The 15,033-nt window shown below is 43.7% G+C and overlaps 1 protein-coding gene across 1 annotated transcript in view; it reads right to left on the reverse strand.

The window, feature by feature from the left end:
• Positions 1-15,033, reverse strand: part of LOC137369758 (A disintegrin and metalloproteinase with thrombospondin motifs 12-like) — a 780,536-nt gene that overhangs the window by 287,422 nt on the left and 478,081 nt on the right. Inside the window, exon 13 of the mRNA XM_068031165.1 lies at positions 6,404-6,537. Within this exon, the coding sequence (XP_067887266.1) occupies positions 6,404-6,537 (134 nt within the window). The remainder of the gene's footprint in view (positions 1-6,403; positions 6,538-15,033) is intronic.

Raw genomic sequence — 15,033 nt, forward strand, 5'->3', positions numbered from 1 at the left:
AGCAACCCCACTTAATTGGCTGCTGCCAACAAGATGCAGCCCTAGGTCCTGCTGACCCCGAGAGGGTTCGACTACCCACCTCCCCACTTTTAGCCCCGGCAGCGGGACCCCTGCTGCCTTCATAAAATCCAGCCCACAGGTTCACACTGATGAAAGGCAAAATTAGAATTGATGTCAAGCTATTCATTACTCAGTCATCAATACTGTCATGCTAGGCCCCCCCACCTGCCAAGAACGAGGCACATTAATTTTGTCATGAACATTGATTTTAAACTGTTACTGGAGCGAGGAAATGACTTGTGAAACAGATCAGCCGCGGCTGGAAAAGACATTTGCATATTAACAGACGGTGCTTGTGTAGACAAAGGACTATTCCCTGACAGATTCAGCCCACAATGGATGTTGATCATCGGACAGTGAGGGGATGGAGAAGCGCATTCCAGGGCCTGCTGGGGTGATGCAATCCACAGGGGCCAGGACTGGTTGGACCAGCTGGTCACATGATTAACTGGCTGTTCCAGGGGTCTTTTGAACTAGCACAAGAGAGTTTGAACTCAGAAAGACTGTTTGCTCCTGGACTGAGAAGATCTCTCCTGTCTACTCCCATCTCTTTCTCACAAGCCTCTGAATCCACTGAAGACACATGAACCCCAAGAGAGAAAAGTCTCCTACAATGAACCAGGTTTAAGAAGAATACTGGACCCCAACAAAAAGCAAGATCCACTGACAATCATGGACTCTACAGTGAGCTCGAAGAACCGTAACAAAAACTCTTCAGATATTGCCTCAAACTTTTCTGCTTTATTTTTTCTTCTGCTCTTTTCATCTCTATTTGTACGTGTGTATCTTGTATGCATGCTAGCGTGGCACGTCGTGTATCCATAGGCATTAACTGAATTAGAGTTTAAGTTTAATAACCATCAACTTTCTTTCCTTTAAACCAAAGAAAACCTGTTTGTGCTGGTTTCTTTGCTTTATAATTGGAAAGCGGTGAACAAGAATTCACCAAGAGGGTGCTAAAAACACGGTGTGTTTAAAATTAAACCCTGTTATGGTAAGACCAGGTGAAGGCTAAAATGGAACCTTGGACCTCTTTCTCACTGGGTTGTAACAGAAATTTGGGGGCTAGCATCCGGAATTGACCCACAGACAAACGAGAGAATTTGGAAGTGGGAAGCCAAATTGTTCCCAATCAAAAAAGAACATGATTTCAATACAGGTTTTCTTGTGGTTGTGTATGCTTGAATACTAACATGTCTGTGACTGAAACTAGTAGCTCTTCAAGCCAGGGTGAAGTAACTTGGGAGAAGTTAAAAGCACTGTCTATGGAGGAGTTGAGGAAAATGGCTGAGCAGTGTGGGATCACTGTACATGGCAAGGCTAGAAAGCCTGAACTCCTAAGACTAGTGGCCAACCATTTTTCCCTTGAATCTGAAGAAGCAGGGTTAGAAGTAGATCCCAACAGAGTATTGTTAGCAAAGATACAATTGGAACAGAGGAAACTTGAATTAGAGTAGAAAGAAAGAGAGGCAGAGGAAAAAGAGAGAGAGGCAGGAGAGGGAGAAAGAAAGAGACTTCCAGAAGTAACGTGAAGAAAATGAAAGGCAGGAGGGGGAGAGAGAAAAAATATTCCAGAAAGAATGTGAAGAGAGAGAGCTGAAGTGACTTGAGTTAACTAGGGGGTGACAAAACAAACCCCAGTGAAAGCCTGGACAATATAGAGCAACGTAACTCACGGTGGGGCACAGAATTGTTCAAACTACTTCAACTAACTCCAAGATTCAATGAGGAGGATGGAGAAGAGTTTTTGTGTCCCTTGAGAAACTGGCAAGGCAGCTAAAATGGCCAGCTGAGATGTGGCTTCTTTTACTGAAAAGCAAGCTGACTGGAAAAGCCCATGAGGTTTATTCCCTGTTGCCAGATGAGAGTTCATCAAATGCTCGGGGCATATGAATTAGTAACTGAAGCCTATCGCCAAAAGTTTAGAACCCTCAAGAAACAAGCTAATCAAACTTATCTGGAATTTGAAAGAAGTAAGCAGCTGGCTTTTGACCAGTGGCTGCGGGCTCTTAAAGTACAGCTCAGTTATGAGAATCTCAGAGAAGTAATTCTATTAGAGGAATTTAAACACACTCATCCACTCTCCATAACAACACATGTATGGGAGCAGCGGGTTCAGAGAGCCCGGTATGTGGCTGTTCTGGCCGATGAGTTTGCTTTAATTTATAAGTCGGTTTCCCAGGGGAGAACCTTTCCTCATCACCCCAACAAATCCGAAAAGGACAATGGTTGGGAAGTTGATAGGAGCCCAAGCAGTCCTGGGAGAGAACGGAAAGCAGGAAATACAGGGGGCCCTCCTCTAGCCAAAAAGGATGGTGCGGTGAGCAAGAGTGAGACCTGTAAGAAAGCAGAGCATTTAAAAACTGACTGCTGTAAACTCAAGAGAAAACCTGTAGGGTTAATCAGCGCACAGTCGCTCAGTGAAGAAGAGAACCTGATGGAAAGCATAGCTGAACAAGCTATGGTTTTAACTGCAGTAAGAGTGAGACCCAGGAAGTATACGGCTTGTTACAGTAAGACCAGGCGAAGGCTGAAAGGGACCCCTAGACACCTATCTCAACGGGTCATAACAATACACAGAATGGATTTCTAGTTAGAGCAGTGGAAGTCAAAAACCTTGGAGCTATTTAAGATTATATCTTCCTTTTCCTTATCGATGCTAACTGTATATTTCTAATGTTTACAGTTTTTTTCTTTTTTCTTTTTCCTTCCAAAATTCAAGCAGGGACTTTTCTCCACCCCTACGTTTCCTCTGATATTCTTTCCCCATCTTCCCAGTTCAATCTAGCAATTGTCTGCCCACCATTCAAATTGCCATTCTTGTACCAAACCCACCAATCCATGAAATCTCAAAGGAACAAAAATGTTGTCCAAACGTCAAGAATCTTGCCCTCATGACTGATTTTATTTTTGTGGAGATAGATGTTCAAACATTAATATAGTAGATGTTACTGGAAAACCTAAGGACTAAGCATGCTTCAAACACTATCAACCTGCCACAGTTGATAATTCATGCAGAGAAGTTAAAACCACAAATTTCTCCAAGCCATTCTTCAGTTACACACAATAATTGGTTTCTTGGGGACTATTAAACTGTATTTGTCCATTTTGCTCATTGTGTTTTACTGGGCATGCTAATACTTTCTTTCATCAAAAAAAGCCAATGTATCTTTCTACGAAATTCTCTGTCATGCATGTCTTTAGTTTTAGGTCTTGTGAAATTTCAGCCTTTTTAAAAACGAGAATGGAGAAATCCAAGACTGCATTATTTCCCCAAGTTGCAAAGTGGAAACAACTCAAGATACACCAAGATGTAGAGACGGCTGCCATTTTTTCCCCACAGAATATAGAATCATATCATCAGACAACACTGAACGAGGCCATTTGTCCCATTATGCCTGTCAGCTCTCTAAAGAATTACCAATGAGGTCCACTCCCCTGCTGTTGCCCCATAGCCCTGCACATTTTTCCTTTTTAAATATATATCCAATTCCATTTTGAATGTATGCCTAAATCCTATGAGAGGAAATTAATACAATGCCACATTTTTACAGTAAAATTTTACTACTTATAATCCATTGCATATAAGAGAGGTGGAGCTGGATTTTGGTCTCCCCCAGGCGTCGGGTTCCGTGGCAGTGCGTTTTGGGGGTGGGGGGAGGGGGGCTGGTGGCCAGAAGATTACTCCAGCTGAAGCAATAATATAAAAGCAAAATACTGCAGATGCTGGAAATCTGAAATAAAAACAAGAAATGCTGGAAATACTCAGCAGGTCTGGCAGTATCTGTGGAGACAGAACGAGGCTCTGTGGCGTCCTCCTGCCGCTGGGCGACGGGACCCCAATTAAACTATTGAAATCAATAAAATTAATACATTTAAATAGACTTACCTGCAATCTTGAGGGCCCACCGCAATCGTGGGCGTGGCGGCCGGCATTCCCGTGCCTTCAAATCCCCATCTTGGGAAACGCGGTGCCACGCTGGTGGGGAGGAGGTAAGGTTTTCAGTGCAGGGGTTGGGGTGGGGGGGGGGAAATGGGATAAAATAAACATTATGAGTGTTGGGGATGGTGGAAGGGTTGAACTTGAAACTTTGTGCTGTTTGGGGGGTGTAAAGGTCAGATGTAAAAGCTAAGTGTTTTGGGGGGAAAAGGGCAAATGGTTACTGTAATTGTTATTGGGGAGTGGGAAAGTGCTGTTATAAATTGATTTATTTAATTTAAAAATGGCACCAGCGCCTGCGCACAGGCAGCTGACGCCATTGCCAGCAACAGACAGCCTGCCCCCTCCATGTGATTGGGGGGGTGCGGGGGGTGCGGGCTGTCCCGGCTATTGAAATGACCCACTGCACAGGAGATTATGTCGGCTCTTTGGCTTGCGGCCCACACAGGCCACCATTTTTATCTCAGCGGCGGGTTCTTAAAATCCAGCCTGTGATGTACCAATTCTGCATTTATTAGTTTAAATGAGATTTCAGCCCCATTTAAAAATAAAATGGAGAAATCAAGGTGAAGGTCCAAGACTGCATTGTTTCCTAAAGGTGGAAAGAGGAAACAAGATAGATACAGCAGGAAGTAGAGATTGCTGCCAAACTTTAAGATCCTGAAGACTGAGGGAAAAGCAAAAGGACTGAGAGAAGGAAGGTTTTGAGCTGGGAGAGAACAAGAGAAACCATCAAAATGATCCTTTTCTTTCCCAGCAGCCAACAAAATGGACAGCTGAGAGGAAAAGTCAGTGACAGAAAGTAGCACCAATAGATCCTTGGGAATGGTCACCAGCAATTGGGATGGGGGAAGGTTGGCCATTGCAACTTGGGACGTGGAAAAATTGGCCATCGGGGCCGGAGGGAGAGAGAAGTCATCGTGGCAAGACATAGATCGTACATCGGGCCTGAATGGAGAGAAAGGCAATTGAGGCTGCAGCAGGGGCAGTCGGCGATCGTGGCAAGAGGTAGGGAGAAACTGTTATTGGTGGGGGGGAAGCCGAAGACTTCCTGAAGGGGCTAAGGAAGCACTCCTGCTTCTACTGGCCCAAACGAAGTGTTGGAAAAGGCACTTACCTTCGGTGAGCTGGCAGCTCCCCTGTCGTTTTCACTACCGAGTTTCCCAACCCCTGGGAAACCTGCATAACAGCAATGAATTTGAAATTGGGCTCCTAATTGCACTTCATTTAAATAAATTAATGAAGAGTCAATCCTTTCCACAGTTGGACACTCAGACCACAAAATCCAAGGCCGTAAAAATGGCAGTGGGCACGTGTGTGGTGTTGGGGAAGTGTTCTCCATGTTTTAACAACACCTCCTGCCTGCCGCCAAACCCCCACCCACCCCCCACCACCCCTGCTGACTCTTTCCAGCTCATTGTGGAGGGGTAAATATTGAGGCCATAATTTCTCAGGGTCTTGGTAAGCAAGTTTGTCTCTCACCCAGCCCTCCACACGAACCAATCCTGCCCTGGCATAAAATTGAAGCATGCCTCAGTTAAGACTACTAAGAATAAAGTCAAATCAGTTTACAGAATGCTATTTTCTTCCACAGAGTATAGAATCACTTAATCATAAAACACACAAAGGCCACTTGTCCCATAGTGCCTGCTCCAACTCTCTGAAGAGTTACAATGAGTTCCACTTCCCTGCTTTTGTTCCATAGTCCTGTATTTGTTTTCCTTTTCAAGTATAGATCCAATTTCTTTTTGAAATTATATATAAATACTATGAGAAGAAATTATATTCAATGTTAAACATTTACAGTAAGATCTTATTACTTACAACATATTGTATACAAAAGATTTGGTGTACCAAAACTGCATTTACTAATGTAAGTGAAAAATTAATTTGGATTATGTTATCATTTTTCCTATACCTGGACTTTGTGTCAAAGTCATTCTTCCATTGGCTTCAATGGCATATAATCCAACGGCCCAGCTCAAAGCGAGTTCACTTTAGAAAGCAAGTGCTTGTTTCAGAATCTGTACTTAACTGACTTCCAGCTTTAAACCTCAGCATCAGGCTTTGGCGTATGTTCATTGTGAAAAGTTACACTATTTCGGATAGGACGTAAGTTAAAAATGAATAAAAAGGGAACAATGCAGTGTGCATGAAACTATCTCAAACTGTTGCTACATAAAAGGCGACCTCACAAGTGCAAACTTTTCCCCAAATGCCTGCTATTCCCATGACATCTATTTCATTTGTGGCAGAAAACATGTGCAGTCATAGACCATTCTTTGAAATTTACAGGTAATAAGGAAAGTGTTAATGACACATTACCATATGCTTGTCACTTCACACTGCTGAGGAGGTAGGCGAAAGCTTGACTTTATACAAAGGAAACATACCCAACTCTACCTTACATATGCCATTGATGCAGATATCCCTGCTGTTTGCAGCCTCAGTGCATGGTGTTCCATCTATCACTGCGTCGAGCATCTTCTCAGAGAACAGTCCATCAATGGGCTGGCAGTGCAGTTCACAGGGATTAGCTTAAAGAGTGACAGTATGTTAGAACACCTCATTTATAAATCATCTGAAAGTGTGCATTTAAATTCCTGACCAGAACTTTAGCAAAAAACGACTGACAGGCAGCAGGTAAAATATTGACATAATTTATTTCCCACTCTTGCCACCCCTCAACTGCTGACACCATTCACTTTCTTTTCTTTGTAGTTTTGGTTCTTCAGGCCACTCAAACCACATTACATACTATTCCTTGGCCATTGGGAAGGATAATAGAAATGCTCTCAATCCTTTGACAGTACCACTGTGTAAGAAACACTTAAAATTAATGATGGAAAGTTCTTTTGGACCTGCTGACATCTGCGCCTGAATTCCTGATTTGCACTTGTAATAATGAGGCTCCACGCTGTTAAACATGAATTCGTGGAAGTAGAATTTCCACGGCTTAACCCGATCTCCCACCATAACTATGACAGTGGAGGAATGGTGTAAGCGGCCATTTCAGCAATTTCTCTGGAGTTTCCATCAATCTCCTGCCAAAGATACAGTGGGAGATCATGAGAGCCCCCACAGCAGATAGAAACGACAAAATCTAATTCAACTATTTATCTAATAATCGAAAAGCCTGCCAAGAACAATGCTAACAACGGAAAGCTGGCAAAATGACATGGGAATTTTGTCAGCAGTGAGAAAAATGGCAGGCAAGCCGCCCGCCCACAGCTCAATTGAGCCAATTAAATGGCCAATTAAGGGACACTTCCCACCTCTGTGGGCATTTTGCCAGTAACTGGGGGCCCGCCACCATGTGGGGAGACCATCCAGTGAAAACTGGTGGCTTACCAGCAGGCTACGGGGGCGGAGGTGGTGGAGGGGTCTTTTTTTGGCTACCCCCAACCCCAGTTATCCCTCTTCAAGGGTACCAGGAATCTATGTGCCCTCATCATCCAGGTGCAGCCTCCGCAATATCCATCGCCAGCAGTGGTGCTACTGAGGCTGCTGAGCCTCTGGTCCTCTCATTGTGCTGGCAGCTCTTGGGGGGGGTGGGTGGAGGAGGGGTTGCCATCCTTAATAGGGATGACAGCCTTGGCAGCAGCCACTTAATTAGCTACCACCAGCAAAATGCAGCCCTGGATCCCACCATCTGCCGAAGCAGGTTGACCCCCACTGCTTCCGCTTCCAGGCCCGGCGGCGGGACCGCTGCCTCCGCTGAAAAATTCCGGCTAAAGTTGTATTCAAATATCTATCCCAGCTTGGTCCATTCTGGACAGAAAGCAATGCATCTAAGATTTGAAAGAGAGCGACTTTTAACAATTAGGAATAAAAAGTAAGGTTGAGGAATAATAGTGTGTAAAAAAATTTCAAAACAAATACTGACTGCGGTTTCAAACAAAGATCCTCACAATTACCAAAAGGATGTGGATGCTTTGGAGAGGGTGCAGAGGAGATTCACCAGGATGTTGCCTGGTATGGAGGGCGCTAGCTATGAAGAGAGGTTGAGTAGATTAGGATTATTTTCATTAGAAAGACGGAGGTTGAGGGGGGACCTGATTGAGGTGTACAAAATCATGAGAGGTATAGACAGAGTGGATAGCAAGAAGCTTTTTCCCCAGAGTGGGGGATTCAATTACAAGGGGACACGAGTTCAAAGTGAAAGGGGAAAAGTTTAGGGGGGATATGCGTGGAAATTTCTTTACGCAGAGGGTGGTGGGTGCATGGAACGCTTTGCCAGCGGAGGTGGTAGACGCGGGCACGATAGCGTCTTTTAAGATGTATCTAGACAGATACATGAATGGGCAGGAAGTAAAGAGATACAGACCCTTAGAAAATAGGCGACAGGTTTAGATAGAGGATTTGGATCGGCGTAGGCTTGGAGGGCCGAAGGGCCTGTTCCTGTGCTGTAATTTTCTTTGTTCTTTGTTCTTTGTAATTAAAAGGTGCTTTCAGTGCAAACCAGAAGGCATTTCTGTGAATCTACCGCAATTGATACAGGGAAAGGCCAGGAAAATTGCATTAGGATTGATGGCTCCAGTTGAACAGCTTACTGGCATAGGTACAATAGGTTGAATGGTCTCCTTTGCGTTGTAACTTCTATTATTCTATGACATCCATTGAAGCCATAGCAGTATACTTCTCCATTAGTACTGGATAAGCACACAAGTGTTTTTTTTTATTTTTTCATGGGATGTGGGTGTTGCTGGCAAGGCCAGCATTTATTGCCCATTCCTATACAACTGGGTGACTTGCTAGACTATTTCAAAGGGCAGTTAAGAGTCAACCACATTGCTGTGGGTCTGGAGTCACATATTGGCCAAACTGGGTCACTGCGGCAGATTTCCTTCCCTAAAGGACATTAGTGAACCAGATGGGTTTTTACGACAAACCTGTCGTTTCTCGGTCACCCATTACTGATACTAGCATTTTATTCCAGATTTATTTAATTAAATGAATTTAAATTCCCAGCTGCTGTAATGAGATTTGAGCTCATGTCTCCGGATCATTAGTCCAGGCCTCTGGACTATTAGTCATTGATATCATTGAAGAATGCTGACTGGGCCATGTAGTTAATGACCCGTGGCACTGCCTGCCTCCAGGGAATCGACGTAGGTCTGTGTGAAGTGGCGCTACGCAAACAAATTTCGCCCCCTTTGACTCTTGCTAACTCATGAAAGTAATTTTTTAGACACAGATATTTGGGGTTATCCATTATTAACTCAGCTAGTTTCTAGATTCTAATTCAAATAATGTTAAAGAATAAGTGGGAAGGGAAGAATGGTAGTTCAGCATCAAGTATAGTTGCAGACAATAAACCAACTAACGCTCACTGTATACGGTTACACATTAAAATTGGGTACTTAGGTGCAATAGCCAAAAACTGCCAGTTCCTGCAGAACCATTTCTTACATAGACCAGCTTATTCAAAATTAAAGAAAGAATTTACATTTGTATGTTGCCTTTCGTGTCTCCAGGATGTCTCATAACAATTTATAGCCAATTAAGTACCTTTTGAAGTGTAGGCACTATTACAATATAGGCAAATGTGGTAACCAATTTGCACACAGCATGGTCCTACAAACAGCAGTGAGATAAATGATCAGTTAATCTGTTTTGATGGTGTTGGTTGAGGGGTAAATGTTAACCAGGACATCAGGAGAACTCCCTGCTCTTCTTTGAATATTAAGCTAAGATCCAGATTTATAATTTTAAAATGAAAAATTTCAAAGAGGAAAGTATTCAAACAATGAATTGGAGGAGGAAGTATGCCAACATTTCAGTACCTGACAAATGGAAGATTTTTTTAAAGAATGATGCTGGACATCTAGGAAAAATACATACCTAAGATGAACAAAATTAGCATGAGTGGAAATGACCATTAGAAACCCTGCAGGAAGAAATTTAAGTCGGGATAAGAAATTGGCTGAAGGGTAAGAAACAATTTTACAAGTTAGAGGGATAACGTCAGGGGAGGGTGACATACTGAGTTGGGTCACTCAGGACTCAGTGTTAGGACCACTACTGTTTCTGATTTCCCTCAATAACTTGCATTCAACGCAAACTGTTTAAAATTATACACAGCACCAAATTGGAGTGGCAGTGGAAAAAAAAGAGGAAGCTCAGAAACTACTGAATGAGTTAAACAAAATATATGAGTGGACCGAGCAATTGTTGATAAGTTCTTTGAAGAAGGGACAGATATCGTGAATGAAAAAAATGCAATGTACATGGACTTTGAGAAATCCTTGACAATGTAGCACACAGAATGAAAGACGTGGATTTATACAGCATCTTCCATGACCACAGGATGCCCCAAAATGTTTTACAGCCAATGAAGTACTTTTTTGAAGTGTATTAATGTAAGAAACACAGCAGCTAATTTATGCACAGCAAACAGCCACTAACTGCAGCGTGATAATGAGCAGATATTCTGCTTTGCGTGACACTGATTGAGGAATAAATATTGGCCAGAATATCAGGGATAATTCTACTACTCCTCTGTGAAATAGTGCCATGGGACATTTTACTTCCATCTGAGAGAAGAAACAGGCCTCAGTTTGAGATATCATCTAAAAGACAGAGCCTCCATCAGTGCAGCATTGCACTGGAGGGTCAGACTCGATTTTTGTTTTTAAGTCTTGGAGTGGGAATTGAAGCCACAACCTTCTGACTCAAAAATAACTGTGCTACCAACTGAACCACATGGTATATGGCAGTATGTGAGAAATCTGGATGTTTGGGGTTTTCATGTGCAGTGGAGTTATAACTCAACCGTATGCAACTTTTAGTCCTGTCAGGTTTCCTGACCAGAAGTCAGCCTCACTGATGGACTTGGCTTCCAGTTGGGCAGGAAGCACTCAGAAGGAGGCCACAGAATCAGGTAGGTCTGGTCCCGAAGTAGGGGCCAATCCCTGCCCATGGGGAAAAGATGGCCAGTCCCGTAGGGTGGGGGAGTCCATCTCTGACTCCAGAGGGTGTCCAATCCCAGGGAAAGTCCTGACTCTGGGACAGTGGAGGTCCAATCCCCGATCTCTGGCTGGGTGATTTGTAGGAGGGGTAGGTCTGATGGTGGGGGAGGCTGGCAGGTTGGCAGGAAAACCCCTGCTCCTCCTGGCCCACAAGGAATGCTGTGAAGGCACCTGCCTTCTACCAGAGCCTGTCCTTGCCTCGCTGCAGCTATTGAGTTTCCCAAGGCCTGGAAAACCCAGTTGGCTACTTAAACCTTCCAGTCTCATTAACATTTTTAATTAGCCAGACCACCTCCTGGGAGCGGATTGTCTGCCTGCCCCTTGTCTTGCCTCACTGAAATGCAGAAGTCGTTTGGAGCTAGCTTCCCAACACGGACAGAATTTTTGCCTATTTAACTCCCTGACCCGCTCGCTCAAGTTAAAACCCCTCCCCCACAGAAGTTAAGACAATTTCTTGGAATAGTTGGAGCGGCTAGCAGTGTCCCGCAAGGTTTTGTTCTGGTACTACTTCTGTTTACTGCGTACATCAATGATATGGAAATGGGGCTCGAGGGAGTGCTGCCCAAATAAGCACACAATACTAAAATAGGAGGCATAGTAAATAATGTTGTTTGTTGATCTCACCCAGTGTGGCACTGAGCCGTAATTCAATCCACAGGCTGTGCCATGCAGATGATCCCAGCTAGGGAAAATGGCAAGGTCACTATCAGCGTTCCAGAGTTAAAGATTAGAAAAATCAGCCATGGTTCCTACTTCTGATCATCATCCAGAAGAGGAGTAATGGGAAGAATGTTGGAAGCAAAAGAAAGTTTTATTCTTCAGACAAAACTCTGTTCTGGTATCAAAAACTTTATCCTCCAAATCCCAAAGCTACCTTTTAGGTTGGACTAGGCTTTGGATGGTTCATAACCTTTCACTTCAAAGCTCAGCTGAATGACCCCTCACAATCAGTTATATTATCAAGGAAGCTTGTATAAACTCTTTTGTTAACAATGAGAAATCAGATTGCAGGCCTTCTTTGCATGCAGGTGACATTCACTGTCAATCTCATTCCAAGTAGAGAGCTTTGACAAATTTAAGACAAGTTTTAATTCTCATTAGCAGTGCACTTCATGCACTTGCTTTCAGTATGCTTGTCAGTAAAACTGAAATAGAGTGTCATCTGAGACAGCTGACAGTGATACAATGTCACATGTAATTGGCTGTATAAACTTAAAGCACTAAACACATTTATATTGCAGGACTGCTTTCACTGATTCTTTGGTGATGCAAGACAGGCTTGTGGTGTTCCGAATGTTTTTTATTTGTCGGGGGATGTGGGTGTCGCTGACTAGGCCAGCATTTATCACCCATCCCTAATTACCCTTGAGAAGGTGATGGGTGAGCTGCCTCCCTGAACCGCTGCAGTCCATGTGGGGTAGGTACACCCACAGTGCTGTTAGGAAGGGAGTTCCAGGATTTTGACTCAGCAATGGTGTAGGAACGGTGATATAGTTCCAAGTCAGGATGGTGTGTGGATTGGAGGGGAACTTGCAGGTGGTGGTGTTCCCATGCATCTGCTGACCTTGTTCTTCAAGGTGGTGGAGGTTGAGTGTTAGAAAGGTACTGTTGAAGGAGGCTTGGTGAGTTGCTGCAGTGCATCTTGTAGATGATACACACCGCTGCCACTGTACATCTGTCCTGGAGGCAGTGAATATTAACGGTGGTGGATTGGCTGCCAATCAAGCAGGCTGCTTTGTCCTGGATGGTATCGAGCTTCTTGAGTGTTGTTGGAGCTGCACCCATTCAGGCAAGTGGAGAGTATTCCATTACACTCCTGACTTGTGCCTTGTAGATGGTGGACAGGCATTAGGGAGACAGAAGTTAATCGCTACAGAATTCCTAGCCTCTGACCTGCTCTTATAGCCACATTTTATGTGGCTGGTCCAGTTCAGTTTCTGGTCAATGGTGACCCCCAGAATGTTGGCAGTGGGGGATGCAACAATGGTAATGCCATTGAATGTCATGGGGAGATGGTTGATGCCTGGCACTTTTGCGGCATGAATGTTACTTGCCACTTACCAGCCAAAGCCTGGCTGTTGTCCAGGTCTTGCTGCATATGGACATGGGCTGCTTCAATATCTGAGGAGTCACGAATCATGCTGAACATTGTGCAATCATCAGCGACCGTCCCCACTTCTGACATCATGATGGAGGGAAGATCATTTCTGAAGCAGCTGATGAAGCAACCTATTTACATGAGGGACGGATTCATAACAAGGGGAGCAATGCAGAAGCAACTGCATTTCAAAACCACACATGCACAGTGGCTCAACAGATTCATTAGCAGACTGTGGATCTTTTCCAGTCTACAAGAAGGTCCTTACAGGCCATCAAAATCTTACTGCTAAGGGCACCGCCTATGTGCAGTCAAAACAAAATAGTGGACGAATCCAGTAGAAACCCCCGAATCCTACCTCACTGTTATGACTAGGTGAGAAAGGGGTCTGGGGTCCCTCTCAGCCTTCAGCTGGTCTTACTGTAACAGGGTTTAATTTTAAACACACTGTGTTTTTGCTCCCCCTTGGTGAATCCCTGTTCACAGCTTTCCAATTATAAGGCAAATAAACCAGCACAAACAGGTTTTCTTAGGTTTAAAGAAGAAAAGTTGAAATTTATTAAACTTAAACTCTAATTCAGTTGACGCACACGGATACACGACGCGCCCACGCTAGCATGCATATGCGATACATACATGCAAATAGAGACAGAAAAGAGCAAAAGAAAATAATATCGTGGAAAGTTTTGAGGTAATATCTGAAGAGTTTTTGTTACGGTTCTTTGAGCTCACTGTAGAGTTCTTGATTGTCAGTAGTTCTTGCTTTTCGTTGGGCCCAGTATTCTTCTTAAACTTGGTTCGCTGTTGGAGACTTTTATCTCTTGGGATTCATGTGTCTTCAGTGGATTCAGAGGCTTGTGAGAAAGATATGGGAGCAGACAGGAGAGATCTTCTCAGTCCAGGAGCAAACAGTCTTTCTCAGTTCAAACTGTTTGTACAATTCAGAAAAAAACAGGTTGCCAAGCAGGTTAGTCATGTGACTAGCTGGTCTGACCATATCTGTTTGTGGATTCGGCTATCCCAGCAGTCATCCTGAAATTTGAGCTTCCTCACCTTCAATGTCTGGTGCTCAAAGTTCATTGTGGGTTAAATGTGTCAGGGAATGGTCCTTTGTCCTTCCAAGCACTGTCTGTTAGTATGCAAATGTCTTCTAGAGCCACAGCTGATCTGTTTAACAAGTCATTTCCTCGCTCCAGCAACAGTTTAAAATCAATGTTCATGACAAAACTAATGTGCCTCATTCTTGGCAGCTGGAGGCCTGCATGACACTGTCTCTGGAAGTACCTGCAGGCAGTGCTGGTACAAAAGTATTATTGGGCAATATCTGTGTTCTAACATCTATCCAGAGTTGGAAGGTATTTATGGACAAATTAGACCAGCCGACTCCAACTTTTCTTTTCCCTTTTTACTTGCCATCTACTGTTTATTTTCCTCTTAATGTACCTCTTCCCAATATCTTCCTGCAAGAAGAACACTATAGAAATGCAAGTTGTTGTTTCAACAAGTCTGACTTTAAGATTTAAAGATGCATTGCTGTCTGTTAATGTTTATAAATGAAGAAGTATGGACAGATGCAATGGCATAATCACAGCACTGATCCTGTCTGACACTAAAATATATTTAAAGTAAAATTTATATTTGTTATGTAAAATACCATTTTACAAATTGGTTGTACTTTCACTTTTTTCAGAGTAGAATACGTTTAGCCAGTTGAACAATGAAGTCTTTTCCATACCCAACTATTACAGCGCTTCTTTATATAAGGGTAGGTTATTTCAGATTTAACAGCATTTGCTGAATAGAGCGGGCCGAAATTTATCGTCCTGCTGTGAAAACAATAGCGGCCTGCCTGTGCGGGCCACACGTCATGGAGCCACCGTGATATTAAGCGTGGCGGCTCATTTAAATAACTGGGGCGGACCGCCCACCCCGATGATGTGGAGGGGCGGGCATCTGTCCTCGAC

The sequence above is a fragment of the Heterodontus francisci genome, chromosome 1 (assembly GCF_036365525.1).
Source record: "Heterodontus francisci isolate sHetFra1 chromosome 1, sHetFra1.hap1, whole genome shotgun sequence".
Lineage (NCBI taxonomy): Eukaryota > Metazoa > Chordata > Chondrichthyes > Heterodontiformes > Heterodontidae > Heterodontus > Heterodontus francisci.